The sequence below is a fragment of the Vespa crabro genome, chromosome 11 (genome assembly GCF_910589235.1).
Source record: "Vespa crabro chromosome 11, iyVesCrab1.2, whole genome shotgun sequence".
Classification (NCBI taxonomy): domain Eukaryota; kingdom Metazoa; phylum Arthropoda; class Insecta; order Hymenoptera; family Vespidae; genus Vespa; species Vespa crabro.
In genome coordinates, this window is record NC_060965.1 from 7,504,437 (window position 1) to 7,529,279 (window position 24,843).

A 24,843-nucleotide genomic window follows, 5' to 3' on the forward strand; every position below is an offset into this window, starting at 1 on the left:
GTAATTATATTACCATGCAATTTGAAAAACTTGTTCTAATAATAAGATATGGTATGAAAATTGTATATTTATCAACATTTTTAATGACTAATAAATGGTACATACTGATTGGCTTAATACTACGCGATAAATTATAAAAATTTGATTATCATTAGTCTATAATACTTTCCAAAATTTAAATAACTCTATTAATTCATATAATAAATAAAGCATGTAATTAATAATGTTATTAAATGTTTATCAAACTAAAAGGTAATGCGAATCAATCATAATGCCATATTTGCTATGTATGAATAAAGACGTCTAAATTATAACAGAAGAAACCTCTCTAGTTCTTTCATTCATTTTGTCAATGTTTTCGATATAGATTTAATAGTTGCCGGTAGATGCTTGCGACGGCGGGCATAAGTTGGTTATTTCTTTGTTCGTTGGTTTTATTCTATAATAATTTTATTTTTCAATAAAAATAATGATAAACATCTATATTTCGTATTATGTAATAAATATTCGAAAATTTTAATGCAAATATAAGTGTACAATGTATATAAGAATTAGAACGAGTAAAGTGCATGCAATGTATACAAATGCAATATTAATTTCAGTATTATTGTCACGTCACATCAAGAATCATGCAGCGAGGTAAACATTTTTGTGATTATGGTGCTCTTCATTTGCTTTCCATTGAAAATATAGAAAAACATGTCAATTTTTATTAACTTCTCTCATGAAATAAATCCGTGTACCTGAGTGGATAAAATTGAATGATCATAAATCAAATCACTATGGACCGATTGAGTAGCATAATGTGTAAACACTTTAATATGGTACGTATATTTTAATTATGCTCATACATTATCTTATAATTTGTAATATAATCATTTTTTTAATACTTCATAATAATAAGATTGTAAACAATTTTAATATAGACTTTTAATGTTCATAATTGTGTGATAAACATTATTAATATGTGTCTCTAATGTGAAAAAGGTAGTAAAAATTATAGTTCAATTAATTGACAAATCTTTGATACATTTTCGTGTGTGTGTGTGTGTGTGTGTGTGTGTGTATGTATGTATGTATGTATGTATACACACACACACAATTTCTACTAAGAAAAATTATAAAATTGAATTAGTAACAATGAAAGTTTATTTAGCAACAGTGAAATATGTATATATATATATATATATAAATATGTTCTAGTGCATGTTGCAAAATCAGCTGAGTCATCTCCCTTTAGTTACATTTGCTTACTGCTAATGCATTTGTGCACATATGCATTCAGCTGTCCATGCATGACCTTGCGTTAAACATATATGAACAACATAAATTATATTGTATGTATGTGAATACAGGCATTATATTGCATAAGAGAAATTGTACGTAACATATTAATAATGCACATATACAAAACTATTTATATATGGAAGCTTATATTTTACCTTTACTTGTATATTGGTAATATTTCACATAGTTAAGCAATGGATTCTGTTAGAATAAGCACAATTGTATGCTTAATCAGGTAACTGGAAAGTTTTGTCGTATGCTGTATTAGTGAAAAGAACTATGGTATATACCGTATTATTTTATAAAAATAAATTCTATTATTATTAAAATTTAATTATATATCATTTTTTGGTAATTTGATAATTCAATAAATGTACAACAAAAATAATATAATTTAAAATAATATATTTGTAATAGTTATATAGATTTTCGGAATAAGACAGTTTATTGTTAAAACAAATGAATATCAGCTATTTTATCAATATAAAAGAATGGAAGATAAATGTATTCTTCCACAAAATGAAAGAGTATAGTAGAAAATTTGATATCTATTTTCAATAAAGATTTAATATGTGCTATTTATTGCATGTAAATAATTTATAATACATTGAATTTTTTCAGCAAATACGTAGTATTTATATATTATTTTAATAAATATTAAAACATAAACTATTATTAGAAGGTAAGTGTATTTGTAGAGTCATATAATGTAAAATTTTTTTGTGTAGTTTATAATATCAGAGCAATATAGTACATTACAAAAAATAAAAAGATATAATCAAACATATAATCAATATAATATAATCAATAATATATATATAATCAAACTTATTACCACAGTGATAAGATAGTATAGTAGTAAATGGAAGTTTTGAAAATTTATACGTTTGAAGTATTTAAATATTTGATAAGAAAATACTTGTCCTAACATTGATTATCTCCATTCATCCAAAAATATTACGAGAATCAGAATTCTGTAATTTTAACTCTTTGCACTGGACAATATAGTTTATAGAATTATTTTTAAAAATATTTTTTATAATATTTATTTTAAATATTATTTTAATAATATTATTAATTATAATATTTATTTAAAAGTATAACACCATCGTTACTATTCAATATAAATAATGATGTGACATCGAGTATACGTACTAAAAAATATTGTGACGGGAGCAAAAATTCGGGACGGAAGGGAAGGCATGAAAACGCGCGGAATGGTGTAGTAATAAAGTAACAAAGTCATATCATAAGTAGGCTAGATAAGATAAGCCGATAGAACCAACAATTAACATTCTTTTCTTATTTTCTTTTTTTTTTTCTTTTTACATTGTAGAATATTACCAAAATTTGCCAAAATTTCAAAACTGAAGAAATGTACGCATTTTATTTATTTATTTATTTATTTTATGAGAATATAATAACTGTGTTTTAACTTTGAACTGTGTTATTATGACTAAAAAAAAGTGTTTCAATAATTAGTAATTGTGTGTGTTATTTACAAAATATTACAGATAATTATAAACGAGCAAAACATAATGATTTTATATAATCATTAAATAATCAGTAAATAAACTATTGTACAAGGAGAAAAAATAAATATTATCAAATGCTGTGCAGAATATATGCAATGCTTATCTCTTTATTAAGATAATCAACTCTTTTATTTAATATCATGGTTCAGCAACGATTTCCAAGTTTTGATGGTAAATATATATTGTTTATTATTTATCTATACTTTAGTATTCAATGAAGATTTTCATTATCCAATAATGTTAATATATTTTAAACAACATAAAATTAATTATTGTATTTATATAATGTATAAAATTAACAATTCAAAAACTTTGTGTTTAGGTGGACGAAGTGGACGCCGTTTTGTAATAACTCTCTCAGTTGGCACAATCATTGGCTTTTTAACAGCATGCCTGCTTTTTTCTTCTACTGGAGAAGTATCTAATATATTTACACGAATTCCTGGGAGTTCTGCTCTGATAAGGGATCCGCATCATTATTCAGAACTCGAGCCAGAGGTATTACTTTTTTATACTTTAATCATTTGTTTTATGTTATTATTTAAATGTATTATTAAAGTATAAGACAGACATATATTTTGTATATTATCTTAGATAGGGCCTGAGATAGAAGTGAAATTTCATAATGATAATGAAGATTTTCATAAAGGAGAAGATAAGGTAGCGCAAGTATTAGCAAAGAAAGTTCGTGTTCTTTGTTGGATTATGACTGGCCCAAAAAATCATCAAAGCAAGGCTCGGCATGTAAAAGCCACATGGGGAAAACGCTGTAATATTCTTTTATTCATGAGTTCTGCAGAAGGTATATAATGAAATATTAAAAATGATATTTTTATATAACCATTTTGTTTTACTTTATCTTATTTCTTTTTTCTTCATTTCAATATTTATCTGTTGTATAACAAAAATTCATCTCTGTAACAATAATCCATTATATATAACTTCTATGCAACAAGTGCAAGTAAATTAAATATATAAAAATCTATTTCAGTAGGGATGATTTCAAAGCTTCTTTTATGAGAGAACAATTTTTATAAAATAAAATTATAGTATATTTATATAATATCTAATTCTTTTCAGATCTAAGTTTACCCACTGTAGTACTGCCAGTAAAAGAAGGCAGAGATAATCTGTGGGCTAAAACCAAAGAAGCATTTAAATATGCTTATGAAAAGTACAAAGATCAAGTAGATTGGTTTATGAAGGCTGACGATGATACGTTAGTAAAATTTGTAAATTCACCTTCATTTACTTTCATTCCATAAAAATATTTTATATTATAAATTATATCTATATATCACAATTGTGATTCATATTTTAAGATTAGAGAGAATAACATATTTCATATTGGATATTTTGGTTAAACACATATGTAATCGACAATTCCAGGTACGTTGTGGTTGAGAATCTACGTTACATGCTATTGTCTTACAACCCAAATATGCCATTGTATTTTGGATGTAGATTCAAACCTTTTGTAAAGCAAGGATATATGAGTGGAGGTGCTGGATACGTAGTTAGCAAAGAAGGTCTTCGTAAATTTGTAACTGAAGGTCTTCCTGACGAAACCAAGTGTCGTGCTGATAATGGTGGTGCAGAGGATGTTGAAATGGGAAAGTGTCTAGAAAAAATTGGTGTTCGCGCGATGGATACTAGAGACTCGCATGGTCGTGGAAGGTTCTTTCCATTTGTGCCAGAGCATCATTTGATACCTAACCATGTGGATAAAAGTTTTTGGTATTGGAAATACATCTATTATGACACCAAAGATGGACTCGATTGCTGTTCTGATAGTGCGATATCATTTCATTATGTCTCGCCGAATATGATGTATGTTCTTGAATATTTAATATATCATTTAAGACCATATGGCATTAACCATGGCTTGGAGAATCCTTTGCCAGAAATGCCATATACATTAACCGAATACTAGTCTGTACTTTGTCAAAATTAGAATGTATGGAAAAAAAATATATATATATATATATATATATATATATATATATATATATATATATTCCTATATGCATTGCTAGTCTGTTCCAAGCATCAATTTGAACAAGTTGATAGCATGAATAGTATAGAACATTATATAGAATATAAAAACATGTGATAAATTATACTTCGTCATATTAACACGTTTATACGAATGTAATTTCAATATCAGGAAATTGTGGTCCTATTAAAATTTACAGTTGTACAAGATGCAATGACGTGTTGTTCTTTATATTAAATGAATAAAATTTAAATATATTTCTTTTTATTTTGATTTGTTCTATTCTGTTTTTAATAGCGAATGTAAATTGTTAAATACGTGTACGTTGTTGCATCAAGTATAACCATATAAGCGAAGGCTGCAAACACAATGAATAAAAATAGAGATGAGGCCATTAACCAAATAAAAAAGGAAATATACTTTGTTGAAAGTATTACTAGTAAGCATGATTTAGGAGACTAGATTACTAGATTAATTAAGAGATCTCAATAAAGTATCATAAAAACTTTCTATAAAAGCACAACTTAATAGATTAGTACCACAATACACCATTGCTGTGAATGCTTGCTTGTTGCTAGTCGCATTACTATGCTTTACGTTCTAGTCTCATTGTTAACCTCGTCACTATCAATTTTATTATGTTTGCTGCCTTGGACTATGTCCAATGTGCAAATAATCAAGGTGTACACATATATCCACACAATATCATGCTAAAATAACAAAGTAAATATCATAAAATCATTTTTTATATATAAGAATTAAAAATTACTATTTGCATATGTGCAGCTTATGCTGGTGATAGGAAAATAAAATAAATTTATTATAGGCTTCAACTGAATGAGGTCACTCTAAATTAAAAAAATATTATAATTTTTGATTTATAATTTTTGATTGACAGGAAGAATCGCATGTACAGGATACACACGTACATTTTGGTTGTTTATACATTGAACATAGTATAAGAATGAGGATAGGTATATATTGCAAGCATAGCAGAAATTTGCTAATCCTTCAGTCCAAAATTTTATTCAAGTTGGTACACTCTTAGGGATCGTGTTAAGCGTACCATATTGTTACATAACATGGTAACATATTGTAATTATTATCTAATGTATGAACTGAAAGATGTATACCTAATGTGAATATACATGCCATAAGAAATAAGACCTTGTTTTTAATGGTAACACTATCCTTGTGTGTAAAAAATAACTCACTCAAGATATAGGCACCTTTCTAGAAGCTCATTAATCATTTATGTATTACATCGGATAATATGGAAAAAAAGCTTGCGAACATCTTTTATACAATTTTTCATAGATTGTGTAATATTTTGGTCACCGATATGTTATCACATGTACTTGCGCACACAACTTATGAATATCAGTACAATAATTAAACTTTAGAACATTAGAGAACATTTAACAAGGCACGCTTCCACTATGCTTGCTATATAAATTTAAAACACGTATATTGAATATATATATAATATATATATATATATATATATGTATGTATGTATGTATAGATATATACACATAAAACTATATTTCGTAATATAATAATAATAATAATAATAATAATAATAATAATAATAATTAATAATAATAATAATAATAATAATAATAATAATAATAATAATAATAATAATAAAATAATCCCAATAATGACATTGCTACCCAGGTAATAAATACTATAGATACAGTGTGAGTGTGGGCGTGAGTAAATTAACCAATTAGTTAGGGAGTAAGGTTTCTATGTACAAGTCATATTTGTACTATGCGACTGACGCAATTGGCCACCATGGCTCCACTCAAACGAGCCCCATATTCTCTCTTTGTCTTTTTAGCTGCAAAAGAAGACATTCTCTCGCATTCTCTCTCTTTTGTTTCGTTCACACAATCATACATACATACATACGCGCGCGCGCAAATCACATACACACATTTCTTTATGTTCGTAAACATTCTTTTTTTCTCCCCCTCTCATTCAATTATCTAATCTCGGCGATATCTCACTTCATAAATTATTTAAAAACAATATTTTACACTATAATGTATGTATAATATATCAGAGGTCACCTAATTCGAATAAAATTTGTCAAACAGCATCGAAAATCTGCGCTAATGGGTCTAGGAAACATGATAACAGCGACCCAATTCCGCGCGAGCATAATATATAATTGTCATATTTTATCTCACGCCAGGGGCTTATACGAGGCATTATAAAAACGAAGTTCTCCCTTCCATTTTATATTATCTATATAAAATTAAAAAACAACGTAATATCATTTTATATTACTTCGTCGTTATTACTAATAAAAACTTTGTACAAAATTCAATTTACAATTAAAAACTTGGTTACATAACATTCTAGAGATTCTTCTGATTTATAATTGAACTATCTATCATCAGCAGAGAGGCGCTTTTGCAAATTATCTTCCTTATATATCCTCTCTTTCTCATTCCTTCACGCTTCTTTATTCACATTAATACGCTCCTTTACAAACAACACACATGTTATTTTTTTGCATAAATATTATCATTGCTGGCATGGTCACATTGATTTTATAATTTCTTTGTTTTTTCCTTTTTTTTTATCACATTTGTAAACATAAATTACATATCTATTTCATCTGTGGGCTATAATAGAAAATTGTAAAGGGACTTATCATGCTGTGGATTACTCGGCCTGTTGTTTACAATCTGTTATTTATAATGCATTACTCTATATCATTCTTTAAATATTCCTTGTAACAAAGCCGCATTCCTTCATACTATGGTTTCATTAACAACTGGTCGAAAAACCGTTCCCAGTATTCGAACGATATCTACATTCCTAATGCATGAGAGAAATTGCCCATATGGAACCAATTGCTCTCGTAAAGCCCCAAATGACATTATAATAAGAAATGCGTGAGAGAGGTGCACATGCTGCACTATAAAGGGAGAGGGTGAGGGTCAGACGAGAGCTGCCGCTGCGTGGTAGAGCTGCATGAGCGCCTGTACATGCACCGGTAAACAAGATAATCGATCCTTGGTATTTGCATCCATTGCGAGCCATGATAATGCGTTATATCCCTCCAGAACATACCTAAAAATTAACAAAATAATAATCGACGAATTAACGAAAGCTTTTTTATATATATACATATATACAAGTTCTATATCGAATATCTGATATAAACCTGAGTACATCGGTGGTATACTGTGAATCAAGTGGATGAGCAGTGAGTGCACTTTGTTGTTGTAAGAGGTCGTCACTATTTTGCTGAATTGAGGGACTGTGAAGATGTAAAGCATTTTTCAAAAAAACTGGACAAACTCCCTCAAGATGTGGACAAGCTGCCCAAAACCATGGTGGCATTCGTCCTGTTGGTGCAGTAGATACTAAATAACCAAGAGCAAGTGGTTGTTGTAAAAGTGTACCAACTTCTTCTGATTGTTCAGCAACGGCTACCTATAATATAATATTTTAATAATAAAATGCATAGATATAAAATAGGAAATGTTAACTTAAAGTTAGTAGAACGTATATTTATTTACTTACTCTGGATGTATTACTGCATTGAAACGGACTACCTGGCCCATCATGATTGCCTAATCCAGAACCCCCACCGTCTCCTCCTAATGGGGATCCTTCAGGCCGATGAGGACTTCCACTAGGACTTTGACCACCACCTGCACCTGCCTCAGGCCATACATTGAAAATATCATTAAAATCTCCCATGCCTTCCATGGCTTCTGGCATATCATCATTCAAAGCAGAAAATAATTCATCATCTCCTAATTCTGGTCCATTTATATGTTGTTCTTGAAAGGCAGTCTGGGATGACTATAAATAAAGTCAATATAATAAATAATATCAACTATACGAAATGTGGGAAAGAAATCAATTTCTCATAAACAAATTTCCCTCCAGTTACCTGAGTAGTAGCCGACGTAGGAAAGACAAGAATATGAGTACATGTAACATCTTGTGGTGTGGATAATTGGCAGTTTACTGATGCTTGGCTAAATCTTTCATCGGGTGTAAATTGATCAGCCATCAATCTGAGAGTAGAATCAGGTTCTAGAGATACTAAACATGCGCTGAGTACACAGGGCGCTGCTGATGGGTATAAAAGACTACACTGTCCACATATTTCTTTCAAATGTTTCGAAGCTTTCAAAAGAGCTTTTCTAGAAAGTAGCCAACTCCAGCCTTTCAATTCTCCATGTCCTATACGTCCAACACGACCTACAACTAATCTCCACGGTTGCACCTAGAAAAAAGTCCTACGTTCTAAACAAGGAAAAGAAAAGCATGAAACAAGACATTCATCTTGTTTGGATACTTACACCTTGAGACATCACACCAAGGATAAAGTCCATAAGTTTTTGTAATCCAATTCTTCTGGCAGAGGCACGTTTTCTTCGTTTCCTATTAGGTATATCAATATTAATGGTAGCAGTTTCAAAGATCTCTCCTCGATCGTCCGTTGCCACGGCCAATAACCAGGATTGATCTTCACTGAGGCAATAACTCAAATACAATACAGCACACTCCTCTGGTCCAGCAATTCCAAATGATTCCGGCGCTTCGCTTTTTGCTCGTAGAGGAGCCAATACATAGGCTGGTGCGTACAGTCGGTACGGTGCTTTGTTCCGTTCCTGATGTGGAGTTGCAAGAGTATTACTATATGACTGAAAATGATTGATTCAAAGCCTTTCTTATTCATTACTACTTTCGTTAAAAGTTTCGAAACGTGTTATACAATCGAAAGCGAAGAGAAGCTTTAAACAATATGAAGCCTTACATCTTTACTTTTCAGGAATAGATCTGCGGCGGCTGCGGTACCAAAACCAGTAAGACTCTTTACCGTGGAATTATGATTCAGCAAACGACGTCCTTGTAGAAACACATTTAAAGCCAAAGCTCTCATTTCATCTTGTATCTTTCTTCTTTCTCTTGCGCGACCTAATTCCATTATACTTTCCAGTGATATTAACTACAAATAAAGAATGTAAAAGTACAGTTTGATTAATGTAATTCTTGAAGTAATCAGGCATTATCTATTTTTGTCATTCGATACTATATGCCACAAATATTACCTGAACATTTATGTTAGATCTAATATTTTCAGGCATGCTATTCACTGCAGCAGAATATGCTCGTAACAGGGCTAATATAGCAAGCCGTCGCCGATCAGAATCTTCAGGTCCTCCTAAAGAGAATGGTTCAACTAAATAAACAACAACAGCTGGCGGTTCAACTTCCTCTTCGTCAGGACCTATTGTCGTTGTGGAATTTCCAGTAGACATTTGCGAAGTCGGTGTAGTATTGCCGATATTTGTATTTGGATTTGATGTATTTGAGGGAGTCTCGCTTCTTGGGTTTTCACTTTCTGCAGATATTGTTATGATTACAATTTTATCGTGATAAAATATGATTAAATTACGAATATTTCTAATAAATTGTATACATACCAACAGATTCTGGCTTTGTTGTCATCACGTCAGGCGTTGCTGGCATTGTATCAGTAACAGGAGCAGTGGTTTGCTGTTGTTGCTGTTGTTGCTGCTGTTGTTTATTTGGTAATTGAGTATCACCAGGATCTAATAAACTTCGATCTTGTATAACCTGTGTTAAATATGGTGCCAGCCGATGATTACATACTTGAGCATACAATCGCAATAACTCTCCTATTCGATTTTCACCAAGAAATTTAAACCATTCGTCAATCGGTTGCTTTGCTAATTTTTGTGCTGCTGATTTACCAACACGAAGAATCCCATCGCGTAATACCTTTGAAATGGGAGTGTGTCTCCCTAATCGACAAATCTAAGAACGAAAAAGAACAAATATATATCATAGTATATCATGTATTCATTTTAACAATATCACACACATATAAGAATAATTTTTTTAGATTTAGAAAACAACTTTTACGTACTTCGTAAGTTGTTGAAAGCTCACGGAAAAATGACTTGACTTTATTGACTACACAATCGCTATCTGGTGCAACCACAACATAAGCAATATCCCTCGGGCCAGCGTAAGGTTCTAACAATAGTTTCTCCCAATAACCAAGAGCATAAGGTGATAACGATAACCAATCTCTATCATATCCTACAACCAGTGCAGGTATCGGTTGTGGTTCACATCGATCGTCCGTTCCACGTCCAGCCAAACGATGAAATTGCCTCCAAGTAAGAGGTCCAGCAACAGTATAAGGTGCTTCCCACATTCTAGTAGTACACTTTTTCTGTACGGCATCTTGCAGGAGCGGCTGTAGGGCTCTCATCATTCGCACAATATCACCGCTACACTGAGGACCGCGAGCTCTGAGAAAGACCCAACGATGTATGCCATTAACACGATTAGTTCTTTCACTATGTGTACTATCGATCTTTCCCTGATCTAATGCTGCGAGTGATACCTCATTGCCATCATTAAATTCTAGAGTATTCACCGTTGGTGCAAGCATTGGATAACTTTTCATGCTAGCGTAAATTCTTGCCGCTCTGTAAAGACTGCTCGCAGAACTCTGTACTAGCAAGCATTGCTCTCGAAGTAATTCCAAGACATTCGGAGGAATAATATCTAATCCTTCAGGTGATTTACCTCCACTGCATGCAAGTGCAGCAAGCGATCCTTTCTTTTTTTCCGCTGGATCCTCAGCAATTCCCGTTATTTCCATCTCGTCTTCATAAAATAATCCTGCTTTATGAGCTAGTCGCCTATTTACCACAGCACTAAAACCACAGCTGCACCTAATTTGATCGTCATCTTGAATCAGAGCACTACCATTTCCCCAAGAGTTCGTTAGATAAACACCTGCATCGGCACCTTTTATATTACCAACAACTTTCGGACCTGCATTACATACACATAGACTGCAACTATCGAAATTATGATCACGGAAAATATTCAATGCTGTATCACCCAACAGTATGTTCACCACAAGAGAATTAGATTCCGGTGCACGAGTTGGCCCTGGTGTGTCTGCCTCGATACTGTTTAGATTTTTATTTAAATATGAAGATGTTGTGGAAGTAGCTGGGCTCGGTTGGTCATATGGTGGTGGCGGTGGCCTACCCGGAAGAGTAGTCGTACGATATGGAGCGCCTAATGGCGCTGGACTTGGTGGACAAGGTTGTTGTTGAACGGATCCGGGTCTAGACGGTGGAAGAGGTTTTTCCGAATTGATGGAAGTCGAACTACACTGCCAGGAAGGTCTGTACACGCAGTGCGATGGCAGTGTAACGGGTGGAAGGGACTGGCTAGGTAGATTTGTAAGTGGAGCATATTTGGAAGAACCAACCATCTTGCAAATGGGAGCTGGCTTGAACACGTATGACCAATCATCGATTGGTTCCTCTTGCGGAGATCCCATATTAGGATAGATATCCGGGAGATGCCTGAGTGGACGTTGCGGAACGGAGAGATCGGTTTGGTCCGTAAGCGGATCGTTTAACTGACATGGCGAAGCTACTGGATTATGCTCCAAAGACGGTGGTGTTGGAAACATTTTGGACAGTTCTTCTGGTCGTAATACTCCTACACCACGATTATTATGCTTATTTGTACCGTCTATCCTTGTCTCTTCGTGCATACCACCCGATTTATTAGAACCAGGTGGTGTTTGTACTTGAAGCTGATTTAAGTTCTGAAACAATTTTCAATATTTTCTCATAAGATACAATGACTAAATTATAATTATGTAGAAAAACAAAATATACTTACAGTCTCGTCACTTGAAGTGTCAGGATCAGAATTATCAAAAATCTGTTCCAAATCCTTATAAGATGCTTGAAGACCTTCGCTAGTAAATAAAGATCCTGGTTTAGGTGGATCATCTCTTTGCCGCCTTAATCCATCGACATTTGTATTATTCTCTTCCCCCATTGCATCGAATTCATATGGATCCGATCTTCTTCCGATACAATCACTCTATACGACATTAAATAAATAAAATAATGAATTTGCGACGATAAATATTATTTAAAAAATCATATAATTAGAAGACACATACAGTTGTTACGTTTGGTTCCTGTTTGATTTCTAGTTTTGGTGCTTGAGGTTGTAAAGCTTGCAAATTCATTGGTGGATACAAAGTGTTACTTCGAACATTAGTTGGACCACTCGTTGGACCTTTAAAACGCTTGACAGGATGGTTTAGCCAAGCTTCTTGTGTTGAATAATCATAAAGCCAAGACAAGGGTTGTTCATCTTCTAAAAGAGCACCTTCATATTCTCTAGAGGCTAAGATTGGTCGTTTTAGTGTTTGCCCAGGTAAAGGACTATGTGCCTGATTATTACATGCAGAAGATGCCGATTTTGGACCTTGTGATGGAGTTAAAGGAGGGGCAGTGTTTGTGTGACTGGGTGGTGGTTGTGGGCTGAGTGTAGGCATCGTTGGTTCTGCTGGTGGAACTGATGCAGGCTCAGAATGTGGGGTTGGAAGTGGAGATGGTGCTGGCGAGCCTGGTGATCCCACTGATGGAACTGGTAGGCAATCTCCTCCAGTAGGTGGACCTCTTGAATAAGATGGTGGTCCTTCTGGTGGTGTACTTGGTGCTTCTACTCTGCTCAGTACGGACCTATTTTATTTTAAGAATAAATATAATAATTAATGTGAAGAAAATATAACTTTCTAAAAAAATATAAAAAGACAATGTCATAAACATCTTTTGATTTCTCTTTTTTTACAATTATTTTTCCTATAAGTTCATATCTCTATGCAATATTACATGTTTTTAAGATTATAAATAATCACAAAATTATTATCTTTATATATACATACACAGACGGGATGACTTAACGTCAGCACTTAAAATATTTTGCATTTAAAACAAACAATGGATTGAAGCATGTTAAAACATAATATGTTAATGTATCTATTGCCTATATATTAATAGTATGTATATGATATATAATGGAAATTATATAAACAATATAATGATGAGTAAATTTCATATTTTGTTAGCAACATGCATATGATATACTAATAACCATGCAGATGTTACATTTTTACAAATAAAGTATCTAAAAAAGAAAGAAATGTATTAAAAAATCGAATACGTTATAATTAAATGATTGAAGGTTTCATGTATGAACACCCAAGTATAAATTATATATAATGCTATTATTATAGCAAGCCATGCGAATAGAGTATATGCAATTCAGTGCATGATGAATAGGTACAAAGAATATAAAATTTTTACATGAAAACCTCATTTATTTTAAGATAAATAAAGTCCATAAAATTAAATCACAAGTAAAAAAAAAAAAAAAAAAAAAAAAAAAAGAAAAAAGGCTTTATATCCAATTCGTTTTGCTTTTGCTGTGAATGTGTGTACTTACTAATTGATTTATTTTGTATGCCCATTTTCATATATTTTCACAATATGTTTATATAAAAAAAATATGCTAACCTTCTAAACAATGATACAATTTTTTTCGGGGAAAACTGCCTCTTCCATATTATTAAAAAGATGATATATTGAGAGTATCCAGTTTCAGCATATTAGTTATGATTTGAGTGCTAAAATTAACACACATGCCTGAAGAAAAGCAATCGTCGTATGAAATCAATTATTGTATTATAGTGCATTAAATTCTGTTACTTGTATGATTATATATACATACATATGCATATATATACGTATACATATACATATTATATACATATACATATATATATACATATATATATGACAGAGTTGATGGAAGCAGTGAATTCAAGGATGATGTTATGGTCTCTTTCGACCATATGCAATTATTGTAGTGCACGATAATATGATACAGCATAGATTTCTGTATATCGGGGCAGAAATTACCCACCTGGGGGCACTAGCAGGGACAGAGGGGCAAGCATCCCACTGGGTGGTAGAGCGTCGATGAAACGGTACGACCCTCCGTCCACCTTTATCTACTCTCTCCCTCTGAACCTGTGAGGAGGCCAGGCCCTTCCAACCCCCGGGGTTGGTATACCTGCAACCGATGTGTTTAACATCTTGTTTCTTTCCTTTAGAGATATATTATGATCTCATTGGTTCCATAGTGTCCTGAAGCATAACTTGTATCAAAAAGTTATACCTTATACGCTGAATCGATACCATAATATCAGAAATTTGAAAAAATGTTTATTATTCAATATTTATTTTTTTTATGTTACCAGAAAATTTCCTGATATGTACAATCCGAAATATATATATAAAAGAATTTATAAACATCTATCATATATTTCTTTATCCTGTATAATTTTATAAAAATGTAAATTTACTTGAACAGGTAAAAGTTGCACTTAAGCCCTTTCAAAGAGCTTTATCTTACATGCACACATTGCAGAAGCAGCCATTCAAAACTACTATCTGCATTTTAACATTTCCACGATCTACGTTTTATAAATTATGCTCTAACATGCAAATAGAAATGGCTCTATCATTGACATTGTCAAGTATACTTGTAATTCACAGTTACTTAAATTTGTTTATCAGCATACACAAAGTAATACTTTTTTACTAAATTAAGAATTAAAGTTGTTATTTTCTATTAATTTGAAAGTGTTATAAAATTAAACTAACTCTTTAAAAATAAAAGAATTCTTTAAAAAAGAAAAAAAAATTTAATTAAAAAACCATGAGAAACCCTCTATTATATATTTACTCATATTATTAATACAAAAATTTTCAACCTTTTCCATTGATCATATATAGTGTAGATTTAAAAAATGATGAATAAATATTACTTTGTGTATTATATTGTATAATACTGACACAGTCAATATAACAGAACCGACTAGTGTAAGTCATGCTTCAAATAAATCCTAAAGATACATTTAAAACAACAGTACACCTTTGATATCATACGAATAATAACTATGTAGAATCACACACATTTTATAACATTGATTTGTTATAAAAATAATCGATCTATTAGTAATATATTTTCTTCATATCTAATTTATTAAAAATAGATATAATAATCATTTATAGATTTACTCAAATTCTAATATGCAAAATTGTATTACTTTCTTTATGTATGTCGATATATGTTGCACTGTCACAAGTTTAATAAGATTCAAGTTCATTATAAATATAATTTATAGCGCATAAAATTGAATAAAGAAACAAACGAAGGTATCATATTATTGATACATGTTTTTATAAACGATTAGTTTATAAATTATAATACGCATGGAAATGCATATATAACTAAAATGACATCACTTTATTGCCTTTATTGGTAAATTTATCATATGCAATTAAAGAATTATTTTACTTACTTTGAGCAAGTACAGGAAGCCTTTTGCATTGGTTCAACAAATGTCCAAGTTCCAAGTTCTGTGGAAGATTCGGTCTTGGAAGCAGATACTGGTGAGCTTAAAGTACATTCTGCCCATACGCGTTCTGGTAATTCTGTAGCAGCTCCAAAATCTTGTTCAGTTGCAAAAGTATTTTCACAACTAATAGGACTATTTGGTGGTGACAGTGGAGCTCCCGATGGTGTATCATCCATATCCGTAACTAATACATAACAGGAAGGATAACGCATGCGTACACCGCCAACAAGAACTTCCACAAGTGGTGGCAGTCCTGTTTCCGTGTTATTACTATTAATTGGATAGAAATGTTTCCATTCTTCGAGAAGTTGACTATCCATACGTCCAACTTGGCCTGTTAAAGTTCCTGCCAATCCATAAGGAGCCAAGATCACTGTGACAAGAAAATCTTAAATAAAATCTGTGTACCAATTTCATAAATAATTTTTTTTCTTTATATTTACCCTTAACACCAGATTGAGATGTTTGAGTGCGCTGCAAACATGCCCTAGTAAGATGTCGCACTGCAGGATGTTGTCTAACATCCACGCTTGCACATACAGTGCTTTCACCATGCACAAAAAATGCAAACGAAAATGACAAGTGACTGCTGCAAAATGAGAAACGAAAAATAATATTCAACGAAGACTGGTCGAAAGCGTTTACAAATGTAACAGGAACATTATATTCAATGAAAATATAAACATGTACCTGCTACAACGATGTTTTTCAAAACCATCATATGGTTGCACAAACCACTTTCCTAATCGAACAAAGTCACGTGATAGTAAGCACCGTTCGATCAAATTATGAAGAGCTTTAAAGAGAAGAGACCGGCATTCGTATGACAAACCACTTTCCCACGATCCTTGCTCACTTTCTGTAATAAACGATAACAGATTATTAGTTCTGTATATGATTAACAAAATCAAAGAATATGATTTGCGGCTATTATTGTATGTAAAACTACAAATACGAATTTAATTTACAATCTCCATATTTATTTTCAAATTGAATTTAAAGAGCAATAATGAGATATCTATATCAACATTATATTGTTATTATTTTGCAAAATATGAATACTTCCATCACACAACATTGAAGCGATATTGATTATTTATGGCGACACTATACGCTAACTTTTACGTGTAAATATCGCTTTCACTTCAATCGCTTGACAGGCTTCGAACTCGTCTCCGGTACCGCGCCTCGACTCCTTTTACTTTGTAATACTGTACGCGTTCGCTCCTAGTTCAGCATTTATTTTTTGTTATAAAATCATCTATACTACCTATAATTATTAGATGCTATTCAATCGTCGATAATTCTCGATATTATTATAATGGATATAAAGAATATAATTCAGAAGATAAAACTCATAAAGATTCGTAATTCAACAAATATGTAACTCTGATTGAATAATTACAGTGTAAATACAAAATATGCCCAACTTGTAGTATATCTTGCAGTCAAGCTTTACATTACGATTTTTTGTTATATTTCAAAACGAATTTCTATTATTCTGTTAAACGAAAAGTTCGTTGGCACGAAATTCAAAGGTTTGAATTACTCTCTTGAATTTTCGTGAATTTATGAACGATGAATAATTGCAAAAGAGTTCGAACGAAAGGATAGAAGAAATAAGGGGCGGTGTTTTAGGCTTAACGGTTTACAGTTTCACGATTCGAGTAATCCCGCGCACGGTACGCAACGGTGGATCTATAGGTTGCGTCGCAACAAGCTACAAGACAAGTGCATGGTTCAGCGACCCCATGCCGAAGAGAGCACACGATGCTCACAACGCCGCTCCGTTGCTCGATATTACCGCTTTCTTTCAACGTGTGTCTACCTTCTCTCTCGTCAAGATAGAAGTACTGCAAGGTTATAACGTGAATTAGTCGTGTCACTTAATTCGCAAGTTACATACTATATACATCAATGCGAAAATTCAAATTCTTTTACGCTTTCCTTCCTTCCAATCCTAACCATTTTTCTTTTCCTTCTTTTTTTTTGCTTTTTGAAATCATTTCCTTTCCTCTTCCCTCACATCTATCATCGCTTTCCTCATCATAAGTTTTGCAAACCGTAAATCAAATTTTTTAAAAAATAAATATATAAAATAATATCATTAACGTCTTTTCAAACTATTCACCGGTTGAATATATGTTTTGATTCTTCATTTTAAGGAGAATAAATTTATTTAGTCAAATAAATATATCAATAAATATATCGACGAAATTGAATTGTTCATTTTTCTCATTGTCAATCTATTTCGAAGAACTTAAAGAACACCGTTGTCTATCATCATGCTAAATTATATTTTTCGCCTTTGCTTCAAATGAAAACTTCTGAGAATCTCATCGTAGGACTTTTTCTCTCCAGAAAGTGACTTTCAAATCATTGTGCAGTGTAACACTTTCTAAACAAACAGTTTACGAATTGATCTAGTTAAAGTAACGAAACATTCAATATAATTTAAATGAATTATAAACAAAACGTTTTAAAAAGGAAGGAAGTCCTTCTTTAAAGGAACCAACGTTGTATTACCTTGTTTTTTGATACTGATAGAAAGTATTCGAAACTCATTCTCTATAGCTTTCCAATTAACCAACTACATATTGCGTGATACTTTGCTTTTGTTAATAAAATGAAACATCAGATCATTTTTATAAGTACTTCATTTTTTTAACATCGACCTATCACAAAATACATCATAATAAGGTCTAATGTTCTGCTGCCTTGTTCTTTTCAATATTACTGTTAATAATTATCCAACATAAAGAAGCTCTTGATATCCTAAATCATTTGTAATAAATTCTAAGATTTTTTAAGAGAAAATTATCTTAGTAGATATATCCAATACTCGTCCAAGGATGTTGTATTGCCTGTAAGACATTTCAGTACGAAATTCGTTTACTGGACTCGACCCCATGACGAGTTCTTTTTTCTGTTTAAATGAACGACAAAGGATTGACATTGGATGATGATGATGGTGACGGATAGTATCACATGAACGAATGAAGACACTCACCGCAAGCGATGAGCTCTGGCGAGACGAGACCAGAAAGATCGGGTTCCTCGCCGTACCAGAAGATCCAGAGTTCCTTGGCTGCAGTCAGAGAGAGTGGTGGAGGAGCTGGAGAGGGCGCGATGCCCAGTTCGAAGATGCCAGGGCCGGGTCCAGAGGCGGTTGCCGGGCCGCCGGCGGAGGCAGCCGGCGTGGCGGCGACCCGCCGCCACACGCAGAGAATGTCACCCGCAAGGCAACGCGAGAAGCTCGACAGTACCGGATCTTCGAGTGGGGTACCCCCAAAACCGCCGGCCACTTCGCCCCACACAAGCTTCCTCCATTTTATACCGCAGAGGTCCGTCTAAAAAAGGAACAAAAAAAGGAAAAAAAGAAAGAAAAGAAAGAAAAAGAAAAAGAAGATATATTAAATCAACTATTTTTTTTATAGAGATAAGGAAACATTTGTGATCGTAATACAGCCCCCATTCCTTCTCAGAGAAGTATGTATCAAGATACTAAGTATTCCTTATGAGGAAATAGATGGATGTTTGTTGAGTAAACAATTAACACCAAACCTATATTTCTTAAAAATATTTGATTTACAATGTAACAAAAAAAAATCCATGATGTTTATTTACATACATATATACATACATACATTGATTTTTCAATCTATATAAGGTTATATACAAATATCCCACGTGTTAGTTTCTAGACCGACAGAAATAATTCATGTTTCAATCGATACGATGGAACGATGGACGAAACGTTCCTTCATTAAACGAAGTTTTGCTTCGTTCTTTAAATTACATCCCGTATTTTCGAGTTTTTCCTAAACATCCGAGTCATTTTTTTTCAAAAATTTGCAAACATTAATCCATTCTAATCCCACAAAAACGTCGAAAGCGCCCTGTAGCGCTACGGACCTGTCAAGCTTTGCTGATCAATACAAGCAAGGCGACGTGCAAGGCCGCCCGCGTGGGTTCAACTTGGGGAACCCCTATGTGCCTCTCTCGTTCCATCCTTGTGAAGCGCGCCCACCACTGAACGTACCTATTCCCCACTCTTCTCTTTCGAAGATCACTGGACGGCGATCCTACGAACGCTAACCTCCTCCTCCTCCTCCTCCTCCTCCTCCTTCTCCTTCTCTCTCTCTCTCTCTCTCTCTCTCTCTCTCTCTCTCTCTCTCTCTCTCTCTCTCTCCCACCATCTCTGTCTGTCTGTCTGTATGTCTATCCTGCAGAAATTTCTGATTTCACGAAGAGTTAAACATTGAAAAGTTCAAACGTTTGAGAGCAATAACCTAACTATAGATAAAATTTATTTTAATATTTTTATAATCGTGAATGTCCGCTTTTCGATCGATTGATTGAATAACTCGTGACTCTTTTTCTCATTACATAAATAATTATAAGAGAACATATATTGAAGAAGAATGCATGGTGAAGAAACGAAACGTTACCTAATCCGTAAAATGAGTCGTAGTAAGTGTAAAACGCGTATCCTAACGTTCGAGGAAAGTTGAGAACCTCGAAAACGGCGGCTAGAGAAGCGCCACGCATGCGCTTTCCCTCGGCACTCGCTCATTTGTTTACATGACGGTAAAACGATTACGCCTGCGCACCGGTCTTCGAGCCGCCGATTCAGTGGTGCTCAATCACTGTTGGGGAATTTTCATTGACGAAATAATATATAAAATACGGTAAAGACTAAGGAAGAAGTAACCTTTATAGTTATGTGGTATATATATCGAATAAAACGTTGCTGGATTCTTGTTAAATATATACATTTAGAATTATGTACTCGTATGTATTCGCTTTTGTTTATGTCACACAGATTTTCCTATGATCTGTCATTAAAGTTAGTATATGATACGCTTATAACGAACGAAGTAAAATTAAACTGTAATAAATATAGAATAAATAAATATAAATATTTTTTTTGAGTCAAGGAATAAAATCGAACTAATAGTATAAAAAAAAAATTTTAAAAGATGTACTTATTGTTATCGGGCTCAAAAGGAATCGTTTCGTTTTGGAGTTGAGAGTGCAGACGATTAGAAAGAGAAAGATCGAGTTAACGAACTTCTAGAAGGGAAAGCTGTGGGAGAAGTCGAGACGAAAGCAGAGCACGGTCTCGTCCACGACCGCTAAAGAATAGAACGTTATATCTACTTGTTTACCGGTCGTTCATATAAAGTACCCAGAGACAAACTATCTCTACTCTCGATGCAACAAAATTATAGAATCGGTTGATTATAAGTTTACAGATTTCGATAAAAGAATTTATTATCTGAATTAAATGACACTAGAAAATCGATAAAAAATCGTACTATCTACGCTCTTGTTGAATGGTCTGGCAGCCATGTTTATAACGATTCTGCCGCTATTCGATTATATTTTGATAAATTAACAATGTTTTTAGAAATGTATGTTACGTAATACAAAAATGAAAATACATTAATTTGCGTACATACATATCACATTATAATCATTCCTTATGAACTACAATAAAAGATTTTATTCGCTTCTTTTACTACATAGCAACGAATTTTTTTTGATTTCACCCTCAATGAAAAATTATTTAAGTATGTATCAGGTTGAGTGCGTGATACAAAAATGAAAATACATTAATTTACATTTTACATTATAATCGTTTTTTTTATAAACTACGATAAGATTTTGCTTCGTTCTTTGACTACGTAGCAACGAGTTTCTCTTGATTTGGTTCATTGGAAAATTCACGAACAACGAATAATACGAAATTTACCGATAAAAATGTTTACTTTACTGTTTAACGAAATTTATACTATCTTCTTAATGATAGCGTTTACAAAATTTATCTAACGTACTATAGAAATATATCTAGTATCTAATGTAGGGAAAGAAGGTTATTAATAAATCTTTAACAACGTAACTAGAACTAACGTTTAAATTGATAATTATAATTCAACTATTTCACGTTTCCCTGTGTTTCTCTTCCAGTTTTTTTTTCGACGGATCGACGGATTGACGGATGAGAATACGCAATGGACCGAATGTTACTTGATAAAGATTATGTATGCGATTAAACAATAATTTATATATCCTCGAAAATATAATCACAAATCGTGTTTTGATTCTATTTATAGATTGCAAAATAAATAAATGGTAATGAGTCGATGCACTCATTTCGCGATTACTCACAATTATGCTTCTATATCACAATGATTAAAATGTGTCTTAATCTGACCAACAGAAGTATTCCCAATATGTTACAATATAAATAATCTTATAGAATACAAAGAAATCAAGCCTAATATTCCACTCATCATTGTCATTCAAAATAATTCTTATATATGAAATTGCTACAACTTCCAATTCAATATCTCTTAAAAAATGAGTCCCGTACTTGTCAACGACATCTGACATAACCTCACTTTTTTCGTACGTTTTTCAGATATACACGAAGAAATTCAAGACATGAATCCGAAATAGTTTTAAACGAAAATTCATTAACTTCTGGGTTGTGTCTCATGGATCGAAAGACAAACAAATAAAGATGACAAGAACTGGGCGAGTCTTATCGTTCTCTCTCTCCCAACATCTTTCCTTTCTATCCCTCTCATCAAAGCAAAAATCTTTGTCGATCGAACGATCTAAGATTCGTAATAAGATAAAGAAACAACACGGACAATATTTCATGAGAAAACAAAAGAAAAGGGAAGAGAAAAAGAGAGAGATATTCGATCGAGCTGAATGTTGTGTATTGGTATATGCCATGAATATAAGAAAAATGTGTTGCGTCTGTTCTCTTTCCTCGGTGTCATGCACGGCACGCACGATGAGGAGGAGCTGAAGGAGGAGGAGCAGAACGACGCGACGAGGACGACATCGATGTAACTACCTTGGCGCGCGCGCGCGCGCACTAGTGGTGCGTACACCACTATCTCTATTTATCTTGCACCCTGTATGTGCAAAACTAGTTGAGTCGTAGAGGGAGGACCAGGAACAGAAAGAGATTGAGACCCTCGTGCGCGCACGCTTATCACGAAAAATTACATGCATTTTGTGATATATATATCAGAGAAAGAGAAGAGAAAAGGCCCAGAAAGTAACACACACGGAGTCATATATATGCATAAGTTTTTATATATTTGTGTATATATGAAATACATAATGTAACATACACACATATATACACATACCATACATAGAGCGTAGAAAGACGTGAAGAGTTTCGCGCGTACGATTGCAAAAACGAGCGAGATTCATGGTATATCTCAACAGTAAGGAGGGATTCCTAGGTGTTTCGAGAGACGTTGGCACGCGAGAGGGGAAGCGTTACGGACTTTCGAGAAGCACAGGGGAACAACACAACGGACTGACACAGTTTTCGTTCTTTCTAAGACGATCGTAGCGACTGCTCGAACTTTAGCTTCTACTCGACTACGTCTTCCTACATCTCGTTATTTTCGTTATCCAAAGCTGCAAAGAAAGCAAAACAAAAGCAAAAAATACAAATGTAGCAACTAAAGTAACAATAGTGGTTGCTGCTTTCCCGGCACCCTTAGTAGTTTTTCATTAAAGATTAGAGGAGTTTCTCCCTTTTTTATTATAGAAAATGGAATTCCTACTCCAACGCAACAATACGATGCAATATCTTAGCAATACGATGAAAAATAAGAAAAATCCGAAGTAAAAGAATATCGAAATAATTCATTACATGTTAACTTTTAGAACAATAACGACAACACCCGAAAATTGACCGAAAGCGACATTACATCCTATCGTACAAAACAAACTCCCAATCTTTCTTTTTCGTTCTGACGGTCGCACACGTACGAATGACATGTATCTGCCATACTTGTACGTAAAAGTGTATACATGTATCTATATACTCGTACGTGCGTACTGAAGAAGTACACACTTCTTCCCGACGAGGACACGCTCTTATGTCGATAGAGAAAAGAGAGGTAGCATATATGTAAGGGCGTATGTTATGTAGGGAGAGAGAGAGATAGATAGATAGAGAGAGAGAGAGAGAAAGAGAGGATAATGCGATGCGTTACAAGATGGGATATACGAGAGAAAGAGAGATAAATAGGTAAAGAGAGGGAGGGAGAGGGGGAAGAGAGAGAAGTCGATGTTCGATCGAGTAGTACTGCAGAGGGGAATTCCTGTCTCGATATATAGGTTAACACAACGAAGATTCGATTGCCAAAGGACATCTCGATTTCTTGTACGGAAGGAATCATGATTGCGGAAGAGCACGAGAATGCGAGACGCCGGCCGACGATCATTTCTGTCGCTGCAGATCTTCGGTAGTTGCGATAGCGATGATTTGAAGTAGAAAAGAGTGAGAATAACGGACGAGATTGTAAATCAGTCGTTGAGAACGGCGACTTCGCGACGTAGAGAGGGGGGGGGGAGGGAGAGAGAAAGACGATGACGGGTGATAGGATAGTCAATGACGGGTATAAAAGTGCAGGACCTCGAGTAGTATGATAACGAAGCACGAAAGAGACCAATGATGATGAATAAGGTAAGAGAGCAGGGTCATATATACGCGGCTAAGGAAGGATTTGGAGTCACTCACCAGTGCGAAGAAATTCGTGTGGCAGTCCTCCAGGCTGGCGCCGTTCGTTTGATGCGACGGATGCGTCATGGCTTCTCCATCGCACGCCTTACACTCATTAGCAACACTTCGCGACGCGACACGGCTCTCAGGC

The 24,843-nt window shown here is 33.6% G+C and overlaps 2 protein-coding genes across 9 annotated transcripts; one reads left to right on the forward strand and one right to left on the reverse strand.

Moving 5' to 3' along the window:
* Positions 1-370: 370 nt before the first annotated feature.
* Positions 371-5,982, forward strand: LOC124428117 (glycoprotein-N-acetylgalactosamine 3-beta-galactosyltransferase 1). 6 transcript variants are annotated; one of them, XM_046971802.1, is made up of 7 exons: positions 371-408; positions 603-824; positions 2,802-2,993; positions 3,145-3,320; positions 3,417-3,624; positions 3,903-4,041; positions 4,212-5,982. In XM_046971802.1, exons 3-7 carry the CDS (start codon positions 2,963-2,965, stop codon positions 4,753-4,755), a joined length of 1,098 nt encoding a protein of 365 aa, XP_046827758.1. In that variant the 5' UTR covers positions 371-408; positions 603-824; positions 2,802-2,962; the 3' UTR covers positions 4,756-5,982. The 6 variants fall into 6 exon arrangements, with proteins under 6 accessions (XP_046827758.1, XP_046827756.1, XP_046827757.1 ...); XM_046971800.1 differs by having other exon boundaries at positions 388-496; XM_046971801.1 differs by having other exon boundaries at positions 405-423.
* LOC124428112 (mediator of RNA polymerase II transcription subunit 13) lies at positions 5,683-24,843 on the reverse strand. Of its 3 annotated transcripts, none has more exons than XM_046971784.1 (17): positions 24,711-24,843; positions 19,155-19,494; positions 16,835-17,003; positions 16,588-16,733; positions 16,088-16,517; positions 14,644-14,793; positions 12,833-13,400; positions 12,544-12,750; positions 10,751-12,466; positions 10,284-10,638; positions 9,909-10,201; positions 9,614-9,805; positions 9,156-9,467; positions 8,741-9,079; positions 8,365-8,649; positions 8,003-8,274; positions 5,683-7,908 (listed from the first exon to the last, which is right to left on the reverse strand). In XM_046971784.1, exons 1-17 carry the CDS (start codon positions 24,777-24,779, stop codon positions 7,776-7,778), a joined length of 5,976 nt encoding a protein of 1,991 aa, XP_046827740.1. In that variant the 5' UTR covers positions 24,780-24,843; the 3' UTR covers positions 5,683-7,775. The 3 variants fall into 3 exon arrangements, with proteins under 3 accessions (XP_046827740.1, XP_046827739.1, XP_046827741.1); XM_046971783.1 differs by having other exon boundaries at positions 9,156-9,500; XM_046971785.1 differs by lacking the exon at positions 14,644-14,793 and having other exon boundaries at positions 9,156-9,500.